General features: G+C 60.1%; 2 protein-coding genes across 3 annotated transcripts; one reads left to right on the forward strand and one right to left on the reverse strand.

Moving 5' to 3' along the window:
- Positions 1–6,183: 6,183 nt before the first annotated feature.
- Positions 6,184–9,809, forward strand: PRSS57 (serine protease 57; the record flags this gene model as incomplete). Its single annotated transcript, XM_082652559.1, has 5 exons — positions 6,184–6,262; positions 6,579–6,732; positions 7,680–7,824; positions 8,208–8,462; positions 9,597–9,809. 5 exons carry the CDS (start codon positions 6,184–6,186, stop codon positions 9,807–9,809), a joined length of 846 nt encoding a protein of 281 aa, XP_082508685.1.
- Positions 9,810–10,790: 981 nt separating this feature from the next.
- Positions 10,791–16,996, reverse strand: FSTL3 (follistatin like 3). Of its 2 annotated transcripts, XM_082651571.1 has the most exons (5): positions 16,843–16,996; positions 15,304–15,489; positions 12,918–13,133; positions 12,106–12,333; positions 10,791–12,015 (listed from the first exon to the last, which is right to left on the reverse strand). In XM_082651571.1, exons 1-5 carry the CDS (start codon positions 16,943–16,945, stop codon positions 11,960–11,962), a joined length of 789 nt encoding a protein of 262 aa, XP_082507697.1. In that variant the 5' UTR covers positions 16,946–16,996; the 3' UTR covers positions 10,791–11,959. The 2 variants fall into 2 exon arrangements, with proteins under 2 accessions (XP_082507697.1, XP_082507696.1); XM_082651570.1 differs by having other exon boundaries at positions 10,791–12,333.
- Between the last annotated feature and the right edge of the window lie 4,371 nt (positions 16,997–21,367).

Raw genomic sequence — 21,367 nt, forward strand, 5'->3', positions numbered from 1 at the left:
CAAAGGGGCCTTGGTCGGGCAGCTGGATGCCCAGGTTGGAGTTTGGGGTCAGGCCCAGCCTGGGCTAGACGGGGGGCTCCCCAGGGTGGGGAGCAGGTTCAGGCAGCAGAAAGAGCCGACTCGCTCCCCTGCCATCCCCTCGATTCCCTGTAGTCCATCTTGGATCCTTCATCTGTGCAGACCCCACAGAGCAGGAGGGAGGCAGGAGCTGTCCCCACCAACGTGTTCTTAGAAGGACACTAGCCACCGGGCCCCGAACACACTTATTCCATGGGGTGGGGGAGGGGGGGTGCAGAGAGGGAGGTTCTTCCAAAGCCCTTAGGGTTTCTGTAAAACTGTTCTGCTCAGCTGGTGCTCAGTAAATGGGTGTGTAAAGGGAAAGAGGCTTGGATGAGCTCTGGAGAAAAATGGGGCATGATGCACCCCAGACGGGGGAGGGCGTGGCTGCCTTTCCTCTCACAGGCCTTTGCACCCTCCTTTTACAATGAACATGTACCCATTTAGCAGGAAAACGATGAGATAAATTAGCAAACAGAACAAAGAAAAAGACTCAGAAACATCAGGGGGCCTGGGTTCCAGTTCCAGCTCAGCTCTGTAGGTGCTGTGTGACGCTGGGTCTGTTTCTTAACCTCTCTGAGCCTCACTTCCCTACCTCCTAGGGCTACTGGAAGGGTTGACAGAGCAAACATACACGAAGGACTTGAAACAGGGCCCAGCATACACTCGCTCAGGGGTTGGCAAACTTTTTCTGTAAAGGGCCAGATGGTAAACATTTTCAACATCGCGGGCCGGCCGCTCTCCGTGGCAAGGACTCAGCTCTGCCATTGCGGTGCAAAAGTGGCCGGAGGCAGTACATGGCCACATCGTGTGGCCATGTGCCAATAAAACTTTAGTTATAGGGACTTCCCTGGTTGGCGCAGTGGTTAAGAATCCGCCCACCAATGTAGGAGACACCGGTTCAATCCCTGGTGTAGGAAGATCCCACATGCCGTGGACCAACTAAGCCCGTGCGCCAGAACTACTGAGCCTGCGCTCTAGAACCCGCGAGCCGCAACTACTGAGCCCGCGTGCTGCAACCACTGAAGCCCGCGTGCCTAGAGCCCGTGCTCTGCAACAAGAGAAGCCACCGCAATGAGAAGCCCGCGCACCGCAACGAAGAGTAGCCCCTGCTCGCTGCAACTAGAGAAAAGCCCGCGTGCAGCAACCAAGACCCAACGCAGTGATAAGTAAATATAAAATAAATAAATAAAATTTATTTTAAAAAAACAAAAAAAACTTTATTTACAGCAGCTCCGGCTGCTCCCGGACATCCTCTGGGCGCTTGGACTCCAGGGGGGTCTGACACTGGGCTCTGTGTGGGCCCCAAGAGCCCACTCCTCCCCTGTCCCTGAGTCGCAAACCCCCTCACCTCTCCCAGCCCTGACTCTAGCTCAGGCCTTGTGTCCCCCACTCCAGCTCAACCACAGCCTCCCTGTCTCCCCACCTCCTCTCTCCTCTCCACTCTCACCAGAGGATCTGCCCCCACCTGCCCTGCTCAAGCACCTTCTATGGCTCCCCAGTGCCCTGCAGTCTGGCTCTCGAGGCCCAGGTGAACACTGAAAGCACCCTTCCTTCCCCTGCCCCTGCCGCACACCCCGCTGGGCTGTCCAGACACCTTCTCCGCACCCACCCTGGGCTCCTCCTGGATTCCCCTCCTCACTCTACCAGGGTTACTGGGTTTCCTTCTTGCCCTAAAATCCTACCCCCTCCCTATGCTTCTTGCCGACTCCGGTCACTCCTTCCCCACTTAATTCTGCTGCAGACGATGTCAATTCACTGTCTCTCCACCAGGGCAGGGGTCTGTGTCTTCCTGCTGCTGTGTCCCCTGCCCCCCCTTGCACTCATGCAGTGCCCGCACGCAGCAGGCACTCAATAAACACTCATGGAATGAAGGGCTGCATAACTCTCTCCATCTCCTTTGACGTTCCCCGCAGGAAGAGTGGCGCTGGCGTCCAGTTTGCAGACGAGGGGCGCCCAGGGCACCCAGCCCCCCGCTGAGATCTCGCCACACCCTCAGAGATGCTCTGGGGTCACCTGTTTCCCAGAGGAGGAGACCGAGGCCCAGACAACAGTGGCCAAGCCGCATCCCCACACCCATCCTCCCCCTGTGGAAATCCTGGAGGCTGCAAGGGCAGACGACGTGGACAGCAGTGGTGACGCTCTGCCCGCCACCTCAGTTCACCCATCTGTGGAATGGGCTTGCTCAGGGCCCCCACATGCCAGCCACTCACACCTACTTGTCGCTTCCTCCGTTCTCTGCCAGGCCTTTGGATGCGGGTCCAGGAGAAAGTCTGTGAAGGGCAGTGGTGTCTGTCACCACCCCACACTGGCCAGGGCTGGCATCCAGAGGAAACCTGGCTGGGATGCAGGATGCAGGATTGGGCTGTTTATTCTGTTTTTTTAGAGATTTATTTGCTTCCTTTGGTTTTTTTTTTTTTAATTTTTGGCTGCGTTGGGTCTTCGTTGCTGCACCTGAGCTTTCTCTAGTTGTGGCGAGTGGGGGTATTCTTTGTTGCGGTGCGTGGGTTTCCCATTGCAGTGGCTTCTCTTGTTGCAGAGCACGGGCTCTAGGCACACAGGCTCAGTAGTTGTGGCTCGCGGGCCCTAGAGCACAGGCTCAGTAGTTGTGGCGCACGGGCTTAGTTGCTCCGCGACATATGGGATCTTCCTGCACCAGAGATCAAACCCGTGTTCCCTGCATTGGCAGGCGGATTCTTTTTTTTTTTTTTTTAACATCTTTATTGGAGTATAATTGCTTTACAATGTTGTGTTAGTTTCTGCTGTATAACAAAGTGAATCAGCTATACGTATGGCAGGCGGATTCTTAACGACTATGCCACCAGGGAAGTCCTGGACTGTTTACTTTTAAGGCAGTTCCGTCCACTCAAGAAATAAGAAGCTGGGACTTCCCTGGCGGTCCAGTGGTTAAGACTCTGTGCTTCCATTGCAGGGGGCACGGGTTTGATACCTGGTGGAGGAACTAAGATCACGCATGCTGTGCAGCGCAGCCAAAAAATAATAAAAAATAAAAAGGAAGAAAGAAAGAAAGAAGTGATTTCCTTGGAATGTGAGTTAACGAGGTTAAAAAGTAAAGTGTGGGGTGTAAGGGAGAGCGTCACCAGCTGACACCTGCCGGGCCTATGCCCCATTCCAAGGACCAACCCTATTCACAGATGAGGACACTGAGACACACAGGGGCCAAGTGGGGTGGGGTCCCTGGGCTCCAACACTGAGCCCGGGGGGTTTCCTGGGAAGATTTTGAGCTTTTCTCAAATTCTCAGGGGCTCCTGACCAAGCCCCATAACCTCTCCTGACTTCTTGAACCTCTGCTGCTGCTTTGGGCTAGGGAAGAGGCTGTGCACTTTCTGAGCGCCGACTGCATGCCCCACTCAGGGCTGGGTGATGAGCACCGACTGCATGCATACCCCACTCAGATGCTCAGGAACTGTGAGCTAATCTCCTCAATATGTAAAGAGCTCTAACAAATCAATAACAAAAGTAAGAGTTCAGTAAAGGGAGCTATTATTATCATCGTCATCAGAAGCAACATTATTATTGTTGAGTTGCTCTGACTTGGAAAGCCACCCAAATCCTCCATGGAAAGACCCTTCAAGGATGACAGTCCTGGAGTTCTGGGTTCAAGACCGTCTGCTGTGCAGCCCCAGACCAGCCAAGCTCCACTCTCTGGGCTTCAGTTTGGGAAGTGGAAACACTGAGCTCCACACAGTCCGTTCCTCAGGACTTGGTTACTTGGATCCTTGAAGGACAGTTGCTGGTTTCACAACTGCTTGCCAGACAAGAAGGAAAATACAACGGGCTGTGGGAAGAATCGGCCCTCGGCAGAGGCAACAGGAGCTGGCCTGAGGCTGCAACCCTGGCCCCATTTCCCCCTCGCTGTGCAGCCTTAGTCAAGGTACTTAAACTTTCTGTGCCTCTGTTTCCCCATAGGGACAGAAACAGTACCTACAGCCTTGGTTTGCTCTAGGACTGCACGAGTTCCACACATCTGCAGCTTCCGGTAATACCAACCCCCAGGGGCATGTGGCTGGGGGAAGTGACTGAGGCCTTGGGGCACAGACGAGACAGGACAGCCCCAGGGAGCCAGAGTGGACAGGAGCCACCAAAGTCTCCCGAAGAATCATCTGCTACCGCCTGCATTGACTTCCGAGGGAAATGCGGGGTCCAGCTCTGGCCGAGACCCCGGAAACGACTTTCGCATGGACGTTTCCCACTTTCCTCCATGTTCAGGGCCTGATGGTTTCCTGCAGCTGCAGTAATACATCACTGCAAACTTAGTGGCTTAGAATGACCTTCTCTTACCTGATCAGTGGGCCTATCCGGGCTGAGATCTAGGAGTCTGCATGCCAGCACGGCCGGTTCCTTCCAAACCAGCTGGTTCTACCCCCACCCTGCAGCTTTCAAGGCTGTGCCTCAGTTTCCTTGTCTGTGAAATGGGTGTGATAACAACATAGCAAACTAATTAACACAGGGGACTGAGGTTGGCTAAATACGGCCCCACAGCCTCCGCATCCTGGTCCTGGGACCTGTGGGTATGTCACCTGATGGGGCAGAAGGGACCTTGCAGGTGGGATTGAGTTAAGAGAGATGGGGACGACTCTGGATTCCCGGGGGCCCAGCGTCATCACAGCGTCCTTATAAGAGGGAGGCGGGAGGGTCAGACGCAGAGAGAGACGGGAGATGCTGCGCTGCTGGCTGTGAGGATGCAGGAGGAGCCGCGAGCCAGGGATGCGGCGCCTCTGGAAGCTGGAAAAGGCAGGAACCGATGCTCCCCTGGAGGCTCCGGAAGGATCAGCCCTGCCCACACCTGGATTTAGCCCCATGAGACCCATGTTGGAGTCCTGTCCTGCCTCTATCTCTCTGTCTCCCTCTGTCTCTGTGTCTATCTCTCTGTCTCTGCCTCTCTTCCATGTCTCTGCCACTGGGTCTCTCCCACCTCCACCTCACCTTCTCCGTCCATCCCACGCCCTCACACCCTTGTCGAAATGCTGAGTGATGGGCTGGGAGGACCACCCTCCCCCGCGCCGGCACTGATGGAGCCCACCCTGGTCCTCCGGGCTGGGCACTGCGTTCTGGCGAGGTACCCTCTGTGCCTCCGAGGCGTGTGTGGGGTGAGCCTACTGTGAGCAGCGGCCACTGAGCCTCCGTTCCCCTTCCTGTGACACTGGCCCCCTCTCTGCACAGGGCTACCCCTAGCCCCAGTCGCTCTCCTCCATGCTGTGCGGGGTCCCCTGCCTCCCAGATGTCCCTCTGCGTCTCCACTTTAGTGACTGATGGCGGACGGGCACGGGGTCTCAGCAAAGCCTCCGCAAGGCAGCACAGGGCCTCTGACCTGTGTGTCCCCTGTGTGTGGCCCCTCACCAAGGCCCTGCTGCCCCTTCCCTGCTCGGAAGCCTCCATGGCTCCCCGGTACCCACAGGAGAAGCCCCTGCCTTCAAGGCCCTGAACTGACCTGACAAGCTCGCTGTTCTCTGGCCACCAGAGCCCGTGCTTCAGCCGTGAAGCCAGATCACCTCATCTGTACCCACAACCCCGAGAAACGCCAGCACCGCGAGGGTGGGTGCCTTTGTCACATTGGGCTCCATCTCCAGCACTTACCGGAGGCTGGTAATGCCGTAGGCACTCAATACCTCAATACATGCAACCAAGGCAGCAGCAGTCACAAGGCTTTCTGGAGGCTGGGGTTGCAGATGGGGAAACTGAGGTTTGAGGCAGTGACGGGCAGGGCGGGACCCGGACCCCCTTCAGCTGGAGAGCTGGTCCCCAGCCCTGAGGGGCAGCGAGGGCTGTTGTGCTGCCAGCTGCGTACCTGGGAGATGCTGGGTAAGCCGGGGCATGGCACGCATTAGGGACCTCTGGGGTCACATGTCTTGGCAGAGCCGGGAGCCCCCCAGAGCCCCCGTGCCCACTCCACTGCCCTGGCTCCTGGCTTCCCGTGACATTACGATTATCATCAACGACCCCGATGCAGGAGAATCATCAGGCTTTCCGAAGCACGGGCTCAGAACTGGGCTGGTGGGGCCTCTGACCACAGGCCACAGCCCAGTTCCCCATTTCCGGGCCGTTGGGCGGTGGGTGGACCACGGCCTGCAGAGCTCTCCAGGGAGAGGCTGACCTGCAGCAGCCATGAGGCCCGGGGAGGGGAGCTGGGCCTGCCTGCTGCTGACTCTGACCGCCTTCCAGATGCTGCCCATGAGGCCCCCAGGTGAGGACCCCCGAGTAGCCCAACCAAGCCCATCAGAGCCCCGTACAGGGGCCCCACCCAGGAAGCTCCAGGTAGCACCACGTGGTCAGTTACTCAGCCCCCTGCATGGCTGTTCCTCTCGGGTCTCCGCTGGGAGGCGGGCATGAGGCCCAGCTGGGGTCTCGGCCAGGCCCAGACCCAGCTTTTAGTGCACCCGGCCCCTCTCCCGGCAAACTCCACGTCCTTCTCTGGGCATCTCTGTGTCTGTCTATCCCGCCCAGCCTGACCCCTACCCCACACTGCCCCGTCCCTGACTCGCTGCCCACCCTGCCTGCAGGCTCCTGGGCGTCCCGAATCATCGGGGGCCACAAGGTGACCCCCCACTCCCGGCCCTACATGGCGTCCGTGAGTTTCCAGGGCCAGCACCACTGCGGGGGCTTCCTGCTGCGGACCCGCTGGGTTGTGTCGGCCGCCCACTGCTTCAGAGACAGGTGAGCCAGGATGAGGGGGTGCCCTGGTGTGGGTGGGGTGAGGGCTCGTGCAGACAGGCCTCTCAGCTGGGGGGTTTATCAGGGATGGGGGGGCGGCAGGAGAAGTAGGGAACGAGCAGCCGCCGTGACCATAAGCCGATGTTATAACCGTTACGCTTGTCCTGAGCATATTGTTATAACGATTACTAACCTTCATATTGAAATTATTGGAGGCGATACTATAATCGAGGTGGGAATTAGAATAAATATAATGAGTATTATATTCATTCTAAGTATATTTTTATAAGTATTAAAATTAATATTGCAGGGGCTTCCCTGGTGGCGCAGTGGTTAAGAATCCGCCTGCCAATGCAGGGGACACGGGTTCAAGCCCTGGTCCGGGAAGATTCCACAGGCCGCGGAGCAACTAAGCCCGGGCGCCACAACTACGGAGCCTGCGCTCTAGAACCCACGAGCCACAACTACTGAGCCCGCGTGCCTAGAGCCCATGCTCCGCAGCAAGAGAAGCCACCGCAATGAGAAGCCCGCAGGCACCCCAACGAAGTGTAGCCCCCGCTCGCTGAAACTAGAGAAAGCCTGAGCGCAGCAATGAAGACCCAATGCAGCCGAAAATTAATTAATTAATTAATTAAATTTTTTTTAAAAAGTACTGCAGTGGGAATTCCCTGGTGGTCCAGTCGTTAGGACTTCATGGTCTCTCTGCAGGGGGAGCGAGTTCAATCCCTGGACGGGGAACTAGGATTCTGCAGGTCACGCGGCGTGGCCAAAAAAAAATTAAATTCAATTCATACTGCTGCGATCGGAGTTAATACCATAATTGAGGTGGAACGGTAATAAACGTGACGCTTATTATCACGGGCTGGCGTGAGGATGACATGGATTTGCTTGGCCCGTGCCGGGTGGCCCTCACCCCAGCCTCGCTCACAACCACCCTCCCCACCCCGCAGAGACCCCCAAACGAGCCTGGTGGTGCTAGGGGCCCACGACCTGCGCACCGCAGAGGCCACGCAGCAGGTGTTCAGCATCTCGGCTGTCTTCACGCACCCCGACTACCATCTGGCCACCCACACCAGTGACATCTGTCTGCTGCGGGTGAGACGCTGCGTGGGGGACGAGGGCCAGACGCGGGTCCCAGGCCCTCCCACACCAACGATGGCCTGATTTGTTTAAAATCAGCTGTTGGGATCCTGTGAGCACCCGTGCTCAGAGCAGGGAAGGAGAGGCTCGTTAGAAAGACCCTTTGGGCAGCTGAGGGGTTGAGACTCGAGGCCTGGAGGCTGGGGAAGACCAGAGTCCTGGTCTGAGGCAGTTGAGGCCTGACGGGCGGTGGCGCGTGGTGGCCTTCCGACAGCCTAATGACGGCTGCCACTGACTTCTCTCCATGAGGCCAAGAAGAAACCCAGAAAGGTGAACAGGCAGGAGCAGTGGTGGGTGGCTGCGGTGGGGGGGGCCTAACCTCAGTGCTCCCCCTGCAGCTGAACAGCTCTGCCATCCTGGGTCCTGCAGTGGGGCTGCTGGGGCTGCCACGGAGGCCACCCAGGGCCGGGGCACGGTGCCAGGTGGCCGGCTGGGGCTCCGTGTCCGACTTCGAGGAGCTGCCGCCTGTGTTGATGGAGGCCGAGGTCCGCGTGCTGGGCCTGGACATCTGCAACAGCTCCTGGAAGGGGCGGCTGAGCCCTGCCATGCTCTGCACCCGCAGTGGGGACCGCCGGCGACGTGGCTTCTGCTCGGTGAGACACTCAGTCTCTGTCCTGCCTGCTTACTGCGTGGGGAAACTGAGGCCCACAGAGAGGGTCAGAGCTGGGCAGAGCCTTGGGAACTAAGTCCCAGCTCACCTTTGACCAGATGGGCCTCACCTAAGGCCCTGGAAGGGCACGGAGTTGCCCAGGGTCACAGGGATGCCATGTATGGCTGTGCAGGTTGCGCACTGCACAAACAGCTACAGATTTGTGTCTTTAAAAGCAGTGTCAAAAAAAAAAAAAAAAGCAAGGTCCAGATCTCAAGGAAGAAGCTCCTGCTCCTAAGCCCTTGTATGGATTAATGGCAAATTTGGCCCCGGTGCCAAGGAAGAAACTCAGCCCAGGTGTGGGGTGGGGGTGGGGGACGGTGTCTTTTGTTCCAGCCACGAGAGTGCAGTGGTTCAGATTCTGGAGCCCAACTGCCTGGGTCCAGGTCCAGACTGAGCCACTCCCCAGATGTGTGGTCTTAGAAAAGTCACCTCACTTCTCGGGACCTCACTTTCTCCATCTGTAAAACTGTCACACAAATAGGACCTACTTCTTAGGGTCAGAGCTGATTCCAGGTGACAATTAGGGTGATAGGTGTGGGGAGGTGAGGGGAGAGGAGGAAGCAGGAGTTTTACGGTGAGTATTCCGGGAGGTCTCTCTGAGGAAAGTACTTTTGAGAGTTGGCGGGGCCTTGAGAAGATCTGAGGGGAGGCATGCCAGGCAGAGAGACCAGTCACAGAGCTGCTGTGTACAGCTGCGCAAGTTGTGCACTGCACAAGGTGCTGCCGACTTGTGTATTTATACAAGCAGTGTCCAGCAGGGGGCAGTAACGGGTCTCAAGAATATGCAAAAGCCTAGAGGTTGGAGCTTGCTTTGCTGCAGGAAGAGCAAGGTAGGCTGGCATGGCTGGAACCAAGCAAGTCGGGGGAGAGGAGGGCAGACAGGTGGGTGGGGGCTGGATCCTCTAGGCCTTAAAGGCTGAGGTGAGGAGCTTAGTCTTTGCTGTAAAAGCTCTAGGGAGCCATGGAAGGATTTTGAGGCAGGGAGGGTCCTTCTCAGATTCACCCGTATGAGCTCCTTTAAGGAAAGTGAGGCCCAGAGAGGGACCCCTGGCCTCACCTTTGCCTCCACCTCCAGGCAGACTCTGGGGGGCCCCTGGTTTGCAGAAATCGGGCCCATGGCGTCGTCTCCTTCTCCGGCCTCTGGTGCGGCGACCCCAAGACCCCCGACGTGTACACACTGGTGTCCGCCTTCGTGACCTGGATCTGGGACGTGGTTCGGCGGGGCCCGCACGGCCCCCAGCCCAGCCCCCCACCCAGGACCACTGGGGGCCCAGCAGGAGTTGCCTGAACCACAGCAGCGCACAAGATGAGGTTAGCTCCGGCCTGGAAAATTCCGTGGCTGGGGCAGAGGGTCCATGGGCCCCCAAACCCCAGGAAGCCTGGTGTGTGTGGGATGGCAGGTGGGATAGGGGGGAATCAGTTCCAAACAAAAAGGGCAAAATAACACAATAAAGTGTTAACTGGCTCACCAGACACGATGGTCTGCCTCCAGGGTCCACGCATGTCTTTGAGCTTCTCCTTGGCCTCAGCGTGGCCGAGGGTCCAGTTCCACCACTCCCTCCCGGAAGGACCTTGAGCCATAGGACCTGGGCCCCTCTCCACCCTCCCACACCCTCCTGCGCTGACCCCTCTGGAGTTTCCCACCCTGCCTCACAGCCCGAGCTTGGGACGGCCTCCCCGCCTTGGTCCCTACCTGGACCGCCACTCTTCTGCCCTCCAGCCAACCCCACACAGATGGGGAAACCGAGGCCGGGAGAGGGTAGGGTCTCAGGTTGGCCTGGGTCACCCTCTGAAAAGCGCTTTGAGTGAATGGTGCCCGGCTGGCGGCAAGGCTGGGCGAGTCCCAGCCGGTACTTTTACTAATCGTGTTAGTGTCACTATGGTACCTCCAACCCTTCCAGGCCAGGCCTCCGTTTCTGGACCCTAAACCAGGTGGCCTCTTGGGGCTGCCCTAAGCCATCTTGACCCCCCTCTTCCCCTCCCCTGCCCCATAAAGGCCAAGACTCTCCCACCCACCCTCACCCCACCTGCCCCAGTTCTACCTCGGCTGCCGCCCACCGCCTGAAGGTGGGCACTGAAGCCCCGAGTCGGGCAGTGGCCGTCCCAAGGACATACACCTGTGTTTCTGCGCTGGATGCTTCCAGAACACACTATGCACCAGCATCACAGCACCCCAGGACCCAGGCTGGTAACCCCCTACCAAAGTGGGCGGCGCAGAGGCTCAGAGAGGTGGCGGGCAAACCGAGGCCTGGACATCCAAAGTGGCTTTTTCAGTGTTTATTTCTTTGGCAGGCGAGGCAGGACCCCAGGGCGGGGGAGGTTGCCTTGTCGGGGGCTCGGGCGAACCCACTGCTCAAGGGCACTTTTCTAGGTGTCACAGGTAAGGCACTTCCTGGAGGCTGGGAAGGACACGGACGAGCCCCACTGCCCTGTGCTCCTCGCTCCAAACTCGGGGAGCTGGGCTCCTGCCCCACTGGGCCCCCACCCTGGTCTGAACCTCCAGTCTACACACAGGCACAGGGAGGTGACAAAGAGCAACAGCCCAGGAAGATGGAGGGAACCCGGCTGGCAGGCAGGGGGGGCTCAGCTGGGAACAGGGCTTAGAGGCGTGGCCAGGGCAGGATGCGGGGGAAAGAGGGTCCCGGGTCTGGACCTCACTTTTGCACGGGGCAGCAGGCAGTGGGGTGCCCCTCAGACACACGGCTCCAGGATGCCAGGTGTGCAGTGGGTCTTGGTGTCTATTCTCCGTCCTGGGCCAGTGGGTGAGCAGGGACCCCACCGTGTCCCACCCTAAGTGGGCCGGGTACCACCAGACATGGTGCCCTGTTCTGGGCAGATACAGCCTCTCCATGCCCAAGTCCTGTGTCCAGAGGCCCAGATGGCACCCTGTCCCTGGGGACAAGCTGGGCTTTTCTCAGGGGCCTTCACAGAACACACTGGGAGCTGGAGGGAGAGGGAAGGTAAGCCCCTTGGTTACCCTGGGGCTGGTGGGGGACAGTGGTTGCTTCCTTGGCCTGTCTGGGGTCTGGGCATGTTCTGAGGCTCATCTCTACACACCCAGGCCGTGGACCCCCTCTCACCCCATGGTCCCTGTTCTATCAATAGAGGCCAGGGTGCCTCTTCATTAGTTGCTGGCAGGAAGTCCCCAGCCCTCTCGGTGGCAGCGACAATGAATAGAGTTATCCCCGAGGAAGGAGAAGCGTGGGGTCCTCCTGGGCAGTAGGGTACCTAGGTCTGGGGTGGCACCCCACCCACCAGCCCTGCTCCCAGGCCTCCTTCCCCCAGTCCTTCCAAGGTATCGTCGGGGGGCAACAGGGCTCCCAAAATGGTCCCGGTCCAGGCTCTGAGGAGTGTCCGTGGGACATAAATTAGACTCTGCTGTGGCAATAAATAAAACGGGGCTGCCTTGAACGCCAGGCCCAGGCCGGTCCCTCAGGCTCACACAAAGTTCTCCTCGTCCTCCTCCGACTCAGCATCTAGCGGCTCGGGGGTGCCTGCAGAGTGGGAGGGACCAAAAGAGAAATGCGGGCGCGGAGAGGGGCTGGGGGCTAGACCCCGCCGCTGCTCCCCGCCCCTCGCCGCACCTGCACAACTGCCCGGGTGGCGCACGCCGATGGAGCGGCCCAGGAAGCAGGTGGCCTGGCGGAGGTGGCACGAGGACATGTAGGTGACGTTGTTGTTGCCACAGAGCTCCTGGCCGGGGCTGGAGGGCGCGGGGCAGGGCGCCGCGCGGCACACCACGCAGTGCGCGCTGCCGGTCTGGTCCACCACGCATGACTGCGGCCGCAGGCACACAACGTGCGCGCACGATTCTGCCGGTGGGGCGTCGGGGAGGGTCAGGGGCGCTCCTCCTAACCTGGGCCACAGGCCCCGCCCCCGCCGCGAACCCGCCCTCAGGGTCCCACCCTCAGACGCGGCCCCCTTGTTGCACCAGAAGCCACACCCCTTCCACGAACCGCGCCGACACTCCAGATCAACCCTCAATCCCTCCCCGCTTTGATTGCACCAGTAAGCTTCTCTGACACACACTCGTATCTCTCACCCCATATGAGCCCCAGAACCCCCTTTCCAAACCTGCACCCAACTCTTTCTCATTCATGACCCCACAAAAGACCTAATCCAGTGACACTCTCGCGGGACAATAGACTCCCTCCGCTAGGCCCCGCCCACGAGCTCCCATCTAAGCCCCGCCTAGCACAAGGCCTGGGAGCAGGGCTGGTGGGTGGGGTGCCACCCCGCCTAGCCCGCCCAAATCCGTAAGACATAATAGGACACCCTGGATTTCAGACCCCGCCCCTTCCTGCCAAGACCCCGCCCCCACGCGTTGCGGCAGCGGCCTTACAGGATGCTCAGGCCCGGTGGCCCCGCCCCTCCCCCAGGCCCCGCCCCTACGTACTGCGGCAGCGGCCCCGGTACATGACGCGCAGGTCTGGGTGGCCGCGGCAGCGCGCGGCGCGCAATTCGCACTCGTCGCGGTAGGTGGCGCCGTCCGAGCCGCAGACCTGAAGGCGCGCTGGGAGCCCCGAGCAGTCAGGCGCGCACTCGCAGCGCGGACGGCCCCCCAGCATGCGGCAGGCCTTGCCTGGGCCGCACGCCACGCCCTCGCACGAATCTGTGGACAGAGGACACACACGTGTGGGCTGGGGCGCGTGGCCGAGGCCGGAGGTCCTCAGAGCCCCCCGCGCCCTCGCCCCCTCCCTGTTCCGAGGGATAGAGGCCGGGCCGGAGTCGGGGCCCACAGGGGAGGAGACTGATTTGGGGGTCTGGGGGCGGGACCGTTAGGGACGAGATTCAGCCACGGCCCGGGTGGACACGGACTCGACGCTGCTCCTGGGGCGGGCTTCTGTCGGGGGGCGGGGCTCAGTGTGGGCGGGAGGGGGGGTCTCTGCCCGGAATCTGGGGGTCCGGGAGGAACGGGCTTCCGCCCCCGGTCCAGCTCTCGCTCCGCAGCTGGGCCACCCGCTCGGGCTGACGTCTGTTCCCTGATTTACGCGCGTTTCTGGGAAGGCCGGCGGGGGATCGGCTGCGTCAGCCCGCGGGGGGAGCGGGGGGCTCCACCCCGTCCAGGCGCGGGTATGGGGAGGACGGGCAGCGTCTGTTACCCGTGCCTGCCAGGACCTCCCCGGAGGAGGTGTCAGGGAGGGCGGGGCGTCGGCCTGGTCTGAGCCTCATTTCCTGAGGAGGGGGCCTCCCACAGCCCGAGCCCTCCGAACCAGGGGTTACCGCCCCCCGCAGCCCCATTTCTCAGGTAGGGAGACAAGTCTCTCTCTGAGATCCCCGCCCCCACTCGGGCCCGGCTAACGGCTGCTTCTGGCCTTCCAGGCCCAGTGCAGCCTCCCATCTACCCCCACAAGGTGGTGCCGTTTTGTCGTCATTTTACAAAAGGGGGAAACGGTCACAGCTGTGAGTTGGAGACAGCCAGGGCACTTCGGCGTGAGAACTCCAGGCCGGACCCGATGGACCCCCCAGCTCTGTGGCTTGTGGGTCTGGAGGGCCGTCTCTGAGCTCGAGTTGATGTTTCAGCTTCAGTTTCCCTGTGTGTAAAGTGGGGCTGATGGGGAAACCCACCTTACAGGGTGAGCAGAAAATGATGGATGCTCCTAAGAGACTAGCTGGCGTGCCCCACGTCCCTGTGCCAGGGCATGTGGGCTGCACCTGGGCGCCTCCCATGCTGCCCGCCCACATGCACATCTGGAAACGCTCTCCCGGGTGGCTTCACGCAAGCAAGAACAGAAGTGGCAGGGCTGAGTTCCTGTCCCCAAGGCCAGACAAGGTTGGGGGGCGGGGGGGAGGGGGTCCTGGACCGTCTCATGCCCAGGCCAGGCACTTTTTGAAGTCTGTCCTCCTCCCAGAAGCCAGAGGGGCTTCTGGAGGGAGCCAGGGCACATGGCAGTTGAGTCTGGGACCACCCAGCCAGGCTGATCTGGGATTAATCACACCCCAGCGGCCAGTCAGGCTCCTCAGTTTGGCCTGCAGGTCTGCAGCCCTCAGCTCCAGCCTCCTCCCTGTGCCCCTGTCCTGACTCCACCCACCAGGGTCTGATCCCAGGCCATGGTCTCTGCTGATGCTCTCCCCCATGCTTTCTCCAGCTGGCGAACTCCTAATCATCCGCCAGCACCATGGCTCTAGAGCCCACCTCCTTCAAGTCATGCCCCCCTGCGCCCTCTGGGTCCTTGCAGGTTCAGCCTTGCACAGGGGGCTGGGAAAGTCCCCAACCCCTTCTCCAGGGCAGAGACGATGTCTTGACTTAGTCATTTACTCATCCTGCCTTCAGAGAGCCCCTAGTCTGATGGGGGAGGCAGCATTTCGCAGAGCATGGTGCAGAGGCACACGCTTGTTTAACATGCAGCTGTTTAACCACAGCTAAGCCCAACCCCAGACCCTGGACTCTGCGGGGTCAAGGGCAGATAAGTGTCTGGGAACACTGAGTGTGGGGTCATGAACCCTAATGGCCAGTCGGGGAAAATCCACCTTCCTAGGAGCTAGGTGTGAGCACATCCACCAGTTGCAGGGCAAGTGGGAAAGGCCACCCTGGCAGAGGGCTCCTCGTGAGCAAGGGCCTAGAGGCTGGAATCCAAACTGGGGACTCCTTGGAGCTTCCTGAACCCTCACCTGCAGGTGGCTAAGCTGGGAGCCTGAAGGCCCGCAACCCCTCTCTGAGCCTGGGATCCCCGTGCCGGCAGCCTCAAGCTTCTGCCTGCCCCCAAGACGGGGGGCTCACTCTCGGCTGTCCCGCCTCTGACCCTGTGACCCTGGCCTGCGGCCGACACCCAGGGTCTCACCTTTGCAGGGGAGGCAGTGGACGAGGCCCAGGAAGCCCAGGAGGCTGATCTTGTTCCCCGGGTGCGTGAAGTTGGACCAGGCGGTGTCGATGTTACCAGACGCACAGCACTCAGCCTGGCTCACGTCCGTCCTCAGCACCAGGCTGCAGGTGGCCTCTCGGCCCTGCTGGAGCCAGCAGACACCACCTGCGGACGAGCGGGCCAGTCCCCACGTGGCCAGAGGCGCCCTCCGGTGCCCCCCCACACACCCAGGCCTTGGCCTTCCAGCCAGCTGCCGGCCCATGGCGATGCATACAGTTGGTGCTCAGTAATTATGGAGGGGATAATCTGCCCCTGACCTGGGAAGGAGGGGCAGAGAACCACACAGGTGTCCCCACCCTGGCTGCAGATTCTTTGGGGACCCTTCCTCTCTGGGCTCCAGCCCCAACACTGCTCCAGCACCCACCCCATCCCCTCCTGGGAACCTCCCCCCCCCCACCCCGGTCCAGGCCCCCAGCCCGGGCCTGGCATCCTGCCCGAGCAGGCAAACGCCCAGAGCTGGACGTGTCAGGGTCAGCGGGCCCTGGAGCCGCCTCTCCCGCCTCTGCCCTCTGTCTAGACAGCGCCCGAGGGCACGCGGAGCCCCCTCGCCCAGCAGCCCCCCCTCGCCTGGCCCGCCTCTTACTCACTCCAACTCGGGAACATTCCCCTCGCATGAGCTCACTGTCTCCCCGGGGATGCGGCCTTCGGGGAGGGGGCTTGGCTCTCCCCTCACTGCGGGGCTGGGGTGGGGCTGCAGGGTGGGGTGGGGGGCAGATGGCCCTCGGTTTCTGCACCGTTAAGTGGGGGCGGGGGTGGCCACGGCCCCCATTCCATGGAGCTCCCAGGCCCTGTGCTGAGCGCCTCCCAGGGACCAGCTCTGGGCAGCCCAGCACATTGGCACCCCGTATAAAAGGGGAAACTGAGGCCAGGAGTGGGGATGTGACTTCCCCGGCACCTCCGCAAGTGGCAGGTGTGAGATTCCAATGACCTGTCTGCCTGAACCAGACCCAGGGAAAATCTGAGACCCCAGCTGGAGGTCCTGAGTCCAGCCACCCAGCCCTGCCTTTCTGGAGCATTGGGACCCGGATGGTCGAGGTTCAAATCCCCGCTTTGCCACTTACAAGCTGTGTGACCCTGTGCCTCAGTTTCCCCACCTGGAAACCGGGCAGAAGAGTGCCCACACTACTGGGCTGTTGCGTGGATTCCAGGACGGAAGAGGCAGACACTAGGCGCCCAATAATTGTCAGCAGCTCTTGTAACTAGATTCTTGATAAATAAATTGTGAAGGAGTCACATCTGCTCTCCTGACCTCCTGGTGACCCTCCTTTGGGCCTTTTGGGGCTAGGGGAGGGGAGCCTCAAGCCCTCCCAGATTCAACCTGCAGCGGCCACGGGTCACCACGGGTCACCGCTCTCTGCCACCGCCGCCGCGCCCCCCGACCTCGCCCCCAGGCCCGCATTCCGGGCAGGCCCACGTGGGTGGCCCGCCCCGCCCGCCCCTTCCGGCCGCCCCACTCACCGGGCGCGGGGTCCCCAGAGCCCACGGAGCCAACGAAGCCCACGGCCCACGCCAGGGCCCCCCAGGGCAGCGGCCACAGTGGCCCCGGCGCCCCGGGACGCATGGCGGACGCAGACACGGCGGCGGCCCCCGCGTCGGACGCGCGGGCGGCGGGCGGGCGGGCGGGCTGCAGGGAGGGCGGCGGCGGCACCACTTCCAGCGCGCGGCCGGCGCGCCCTATAAAGGTCCCGCGGGCTGCGGGCGGGGCGGGGCGGGGCGGGCCGGCCGGGGCGGGGCGCGGGGACGGCGGGGCGCGGGGCAGTGTCGCGCGCGATGTGGGCGGCAGCTGGTCGGGGGCGGGGGCACGACCCGGGAGCCGGGCTCATGGCTGTGAGTTCGAGGTGTCGCCGTGCGTTTGGGGGACTGGCCGGTGAACCAAGGGGAGCGCGTCTGCGGATCCGTGCGCGTCGTGTTATGCATGTCGTCGCTGGGGTGGCCCCAGTGTGCTCTGGACTCCTGGCCTGTCCTCCCCGTCCCTACACGCCCCAGGGACCTCAGCCCCAGCCAGTTCCCTAATCACACACCCCCGGCCATCCGCCTGGCCACTTGGCCCCTGGAGCCGGTGGGCACGGCTGGGTGTGAGCGCGTGGAGGGACGGGGAGGCTGGTGGGGTGGGAAACAGAGGCAGAGAGGTGTGGCAGAGAGAGACCCCAGAGACACGATGGTCCTGACAACATCGCTGACAGCAATAATCATACCACAAGAGTTACACTGTGGTAAAGTGCCCACTGTGCCTGGCCTTTGCCCCTCACAGCTGAGGTTGCACCAAACACCCCAGGCCTTTGCAAACCGTGCCCCCAGGCCACATCAACAACCTGCTGACTTCTCTCCTCCAAGGGTCAGTGCTCCCTGTCCTGGGACACCCTGGAATCCTGGGTTTTCCACAATTTATCATGGCCACATCAGCGTGGGCCTGGGAAGCACTGAGTCCGCTGGGGCCTCAGTGCAGCAGGATGCTTTTCCTTTTTTTTTTTTTTTTTTTTTGCGGTATGCGGGCCTCTCACTGTTGTGGCCTCTCCCGTTGCGGAGCACAGGCTCTGGACGCACAGGCTCAGCGGCCATGGCTCACGGGCCCAGCCGCTCTGCGGCATGTGGGATCTTCCCGGACCGGGGCACGAACCCGTGTCCCCTGCATCAGCAGGCGGACTCTCAACCACTGTGCCACGAGGGAAGCCCCTGCTTTTCCTATTTTGGAGCTGATCTCTTCAATCTTGGGGGCCTCCCAAATTGTTAGGGCACCCCAACAGGCTCATGGGTCCTGTGCAGCCCCTCTGTGTTTGTGCTTCTGGGAAATAATTAGTGTCAATCTTCTGGTAGCAGGGCCCTTTGGGGGATGCTGGAGCCTCAGGTTGACCAAGGCAGACCCAGTCCCGTCCTCGCTGAGCTCATGGTTTGTCAGAGTCATAGACAAGAAAATACATAGAAAAACAAACTAATGTATAACTTTTAAGAGTGCAAAATGCTTTTAGGAAAAAACAAAAATGATTGAGGGCAATTGGTCATCTCCCAGGGCCACCTATGCCTCATCGCCCCCCATCCCTGCATCTGCCCCCACCCCGGGTGTAGAAACAGGATCCCTGAAGGCACAGCCCTTCCTCTGCATGCACGAGATCTGCTGCTGGCCGACACCATGCCCAGACCACTTACTCCACCTTAGCTGCCCAGCCTGGCCCGTGTCCCCAGGGCAGTGCCAAGGGCCGCATTACTTCCTAGCAGCACTGAGGGAGGGCACCCAGCTGTCTCTACCTGGCCTTGGCCTCTGACAGTCCAAGGAGATTCTCCCCTGTTGGGAAATGGGGCAGGAATGAGACCCTGTGTTCTCAGCAAGGGTGTGCGGGGGCTGGACAGGGTGACCTTGGCCGAGACCTGACCCTACCATGGCTCAGCCACCCCGTCCTGAGCTGTGCAAATAAAAGGGCCATTGTCGGCCTGGCGTGGGTTCGAAACTGAGGCCAGCGGCCAGTGGCCTTCTGCTCCCCAGCCTGGCGTGTCTCCCCAGCCCAGAGGCTCTGCACTGGGTGACCTCAAAAAAGTCATGGCCCTCTTTGGGGAGCCCTCTTCTGAGTATCTCCCATTTGTGCCCTCCTCACCACCCCGACCCAGCCTGCAGCCTGCTTCCTACCCCAGGCGCCTGCCATAACGTTCCTCCCTAGCCCATACCCATCATGACTCCCCAAAGTCCCTGCTCACCACCCCAGGGAAACCGACAGTGACAGTCCAACATAAACAGAGCTGTGATGGAGGATGCTGGACCTGACCCAGCCTGGGGAGATCAAGGCAGACTTCTCAGAAGAGGAGGACATTTACATTGTTAGATTGAACAGTGGGGGAGGGAAGGAGGGATGGGAAAAGAAGTCATGGGATGTGTGTGCTACAAGTAAGAGAAAGCCCGAATACAGCCCCCTGAGACATGTGGGTCCCTGGACCCTGTGAATATGTCACCTCCCACGGCAAAAGGACTTTGCAGATAGGATTAAGTTGAGGCCCTTGGGATGGGAGATGATCCTGGGCTATCCAGGTGGGCCCAGTGTCATCACAGTATCCTTGAAAGTGGAGAGCTTCCCCACTGTGTTTGGAGAGATGCAACATGAGAAGGACTTGATCTGCTGTTTTTGGCTTTAAAGAGGGAGGAGGGGGCCTCCGGCCAAGGAATGTGGGCAGCCTCTAGAAGCTGGAAAAGGCAAGGAACAGATTCTCCCCTGGAGTCTCCAGAAAGGAATGCAGCTCTGTCAGTACCTTGATTTTAGCTCAGAGAAACCCACGTTGGACTTCTGACCTCCAGAACTAGAAGAGAAAAATTTGTGTTGTTTTAAGGCCCCAAGTTTGTGTCGATTTGTGACAGCAGCTAATACAAAGGGGTTCAGTGTCGCAGTGATATGGTCCCTGCCTGGCTGGAGACAAACGAGGGAGTGAGCCCTGGTGGAAAACGGTCGCAGGACAGAGACCCTAGGAGCAGGAAGGTTTCCAAGGAGGTGACTGAGGCCTGGAGGGAGAAGGAGGCATCTGGTGGAAGCCCAGTCCAGTTTGTGCCACCCTGGCCAAGCCACATGTGACATCTCCATGCCTCCATTCTCTCATCTGTAAAATGGGCACAGATCCTAGTACTGCAGATTTCAGCCAGGACACCAGGGACAATGCCTGGTGCAAGGTAGGGGCATGACATGGTGCAGAGATTCTTATTAATTAAGAATGGGTAAGTATTTTGCCGTTCCCCACAATGCTGTAAGGCAGGCATCCATTTTACAGAAGGGGGAAACTGAGGCTGGAGGAAGGAAAGTGACTTTCGGGTGGATGCGTTACAAAGCCCCACAAGGTCGGGAATGGAGCCAATACCAGGTAAGCAAGGTTCCAGGACCCATGTGCTGAGCCCCGAGCAATCAGGGTGAGCCCCCAGGTTGTGGCTGGCATCCCTGCTCCGGTTCCAGCACCAGATTTTCCTTTGGGAGATCATCTCCTGCAATCCCAGCTCAAATGTCCCCAAGAGTGGGCACCAACCAAGGCCCAACCACTTAGAATCATCGGACATTCAGCAAACCAGGAAGAGTCAGCTCTGAGACTTTTGCTGGGAAAGGGACACCCACTTCTTGCCTGAGCTAGAGGGGTGTGAGCCTGGAGCTGCAGGTGGCTCCTGCCAATGGCCAGGGAGAGGCCGGCGCAGTGGGACACTGAGCCAAGAGAGGCAGCAGCAATGCCCTGTGCTGTTCTTGGAGGTCCTGGATCCAGCTGTGCCTGAACTCCGCCTCCCCAATTAGATAAAGCTGGTTTAAGAGGCGTTTCTATCACTTGCTGTGGACAAAACCAGCTTACAATAAGCCCGTTTACATTTTATTCAAGCGGAGCCTTTAGAATCCAGAGCAGCGGGTTCTGCAGGGGCTGTAGGAATCACACACACCCTGATGTGCCACTGCGTCCAGGACGCAGGTCATGCGTGGCCTGGTCCGGAACGCTCAGGGTCACCCGATCCCATATTACTCAAGCCAGAAGAATGCTTGTGATAGACTCCACATGAACTTAGCGTCTGCAGCCCTTGGACTAGACGTGAAACGCTCCAGGCTGTGGGAAGCAAGGCCTTGCTTGTTCCCTAATGGGACATATGATGATAACCAAGGCAGCACTGAAGACTCGGCCACGGTAGATAGCATGGGAGATCTCTGAACAGAGCTGGGCATTATAACGCCCCCATCGTACGTACGGTCCCTGCTCCAAACGCCACCCATGGCTCCCCATAGCCCCTGGATGGAGTCCAGGCTTGCCGGCCTGGGTTTGAAGCCCTTGCTTCTGAGCCTGCTCACTTCATGCCCCTTCCCGCAGCTACTTTACCACGTTACCCCCGAATGTCCCCACCCCATCCCCTTCCCTACAGCAGATAACGGGATTTTACGCAGGAATCTGGCGGCCACGTTTGCGGCAGAAGGTAGGGCCCGCCCTCAGCCCAGAGGTGAATTCTGATTGGTTGAACAGAGTTGACGGCTGTCAGGCACAACCA

The sequence above is a fragment of the Grampus griseus genome (genome assembly GCF_964374135.1).
Source record: "Grampus griseus genome assembly, chromosome: 3".
NCBI classification, from domain to species: Eukaryota; Metazoa; Chordata; class Mammalia; order Artiodactyla; family Delphinidae; genus Grampus; species Grampus griseus.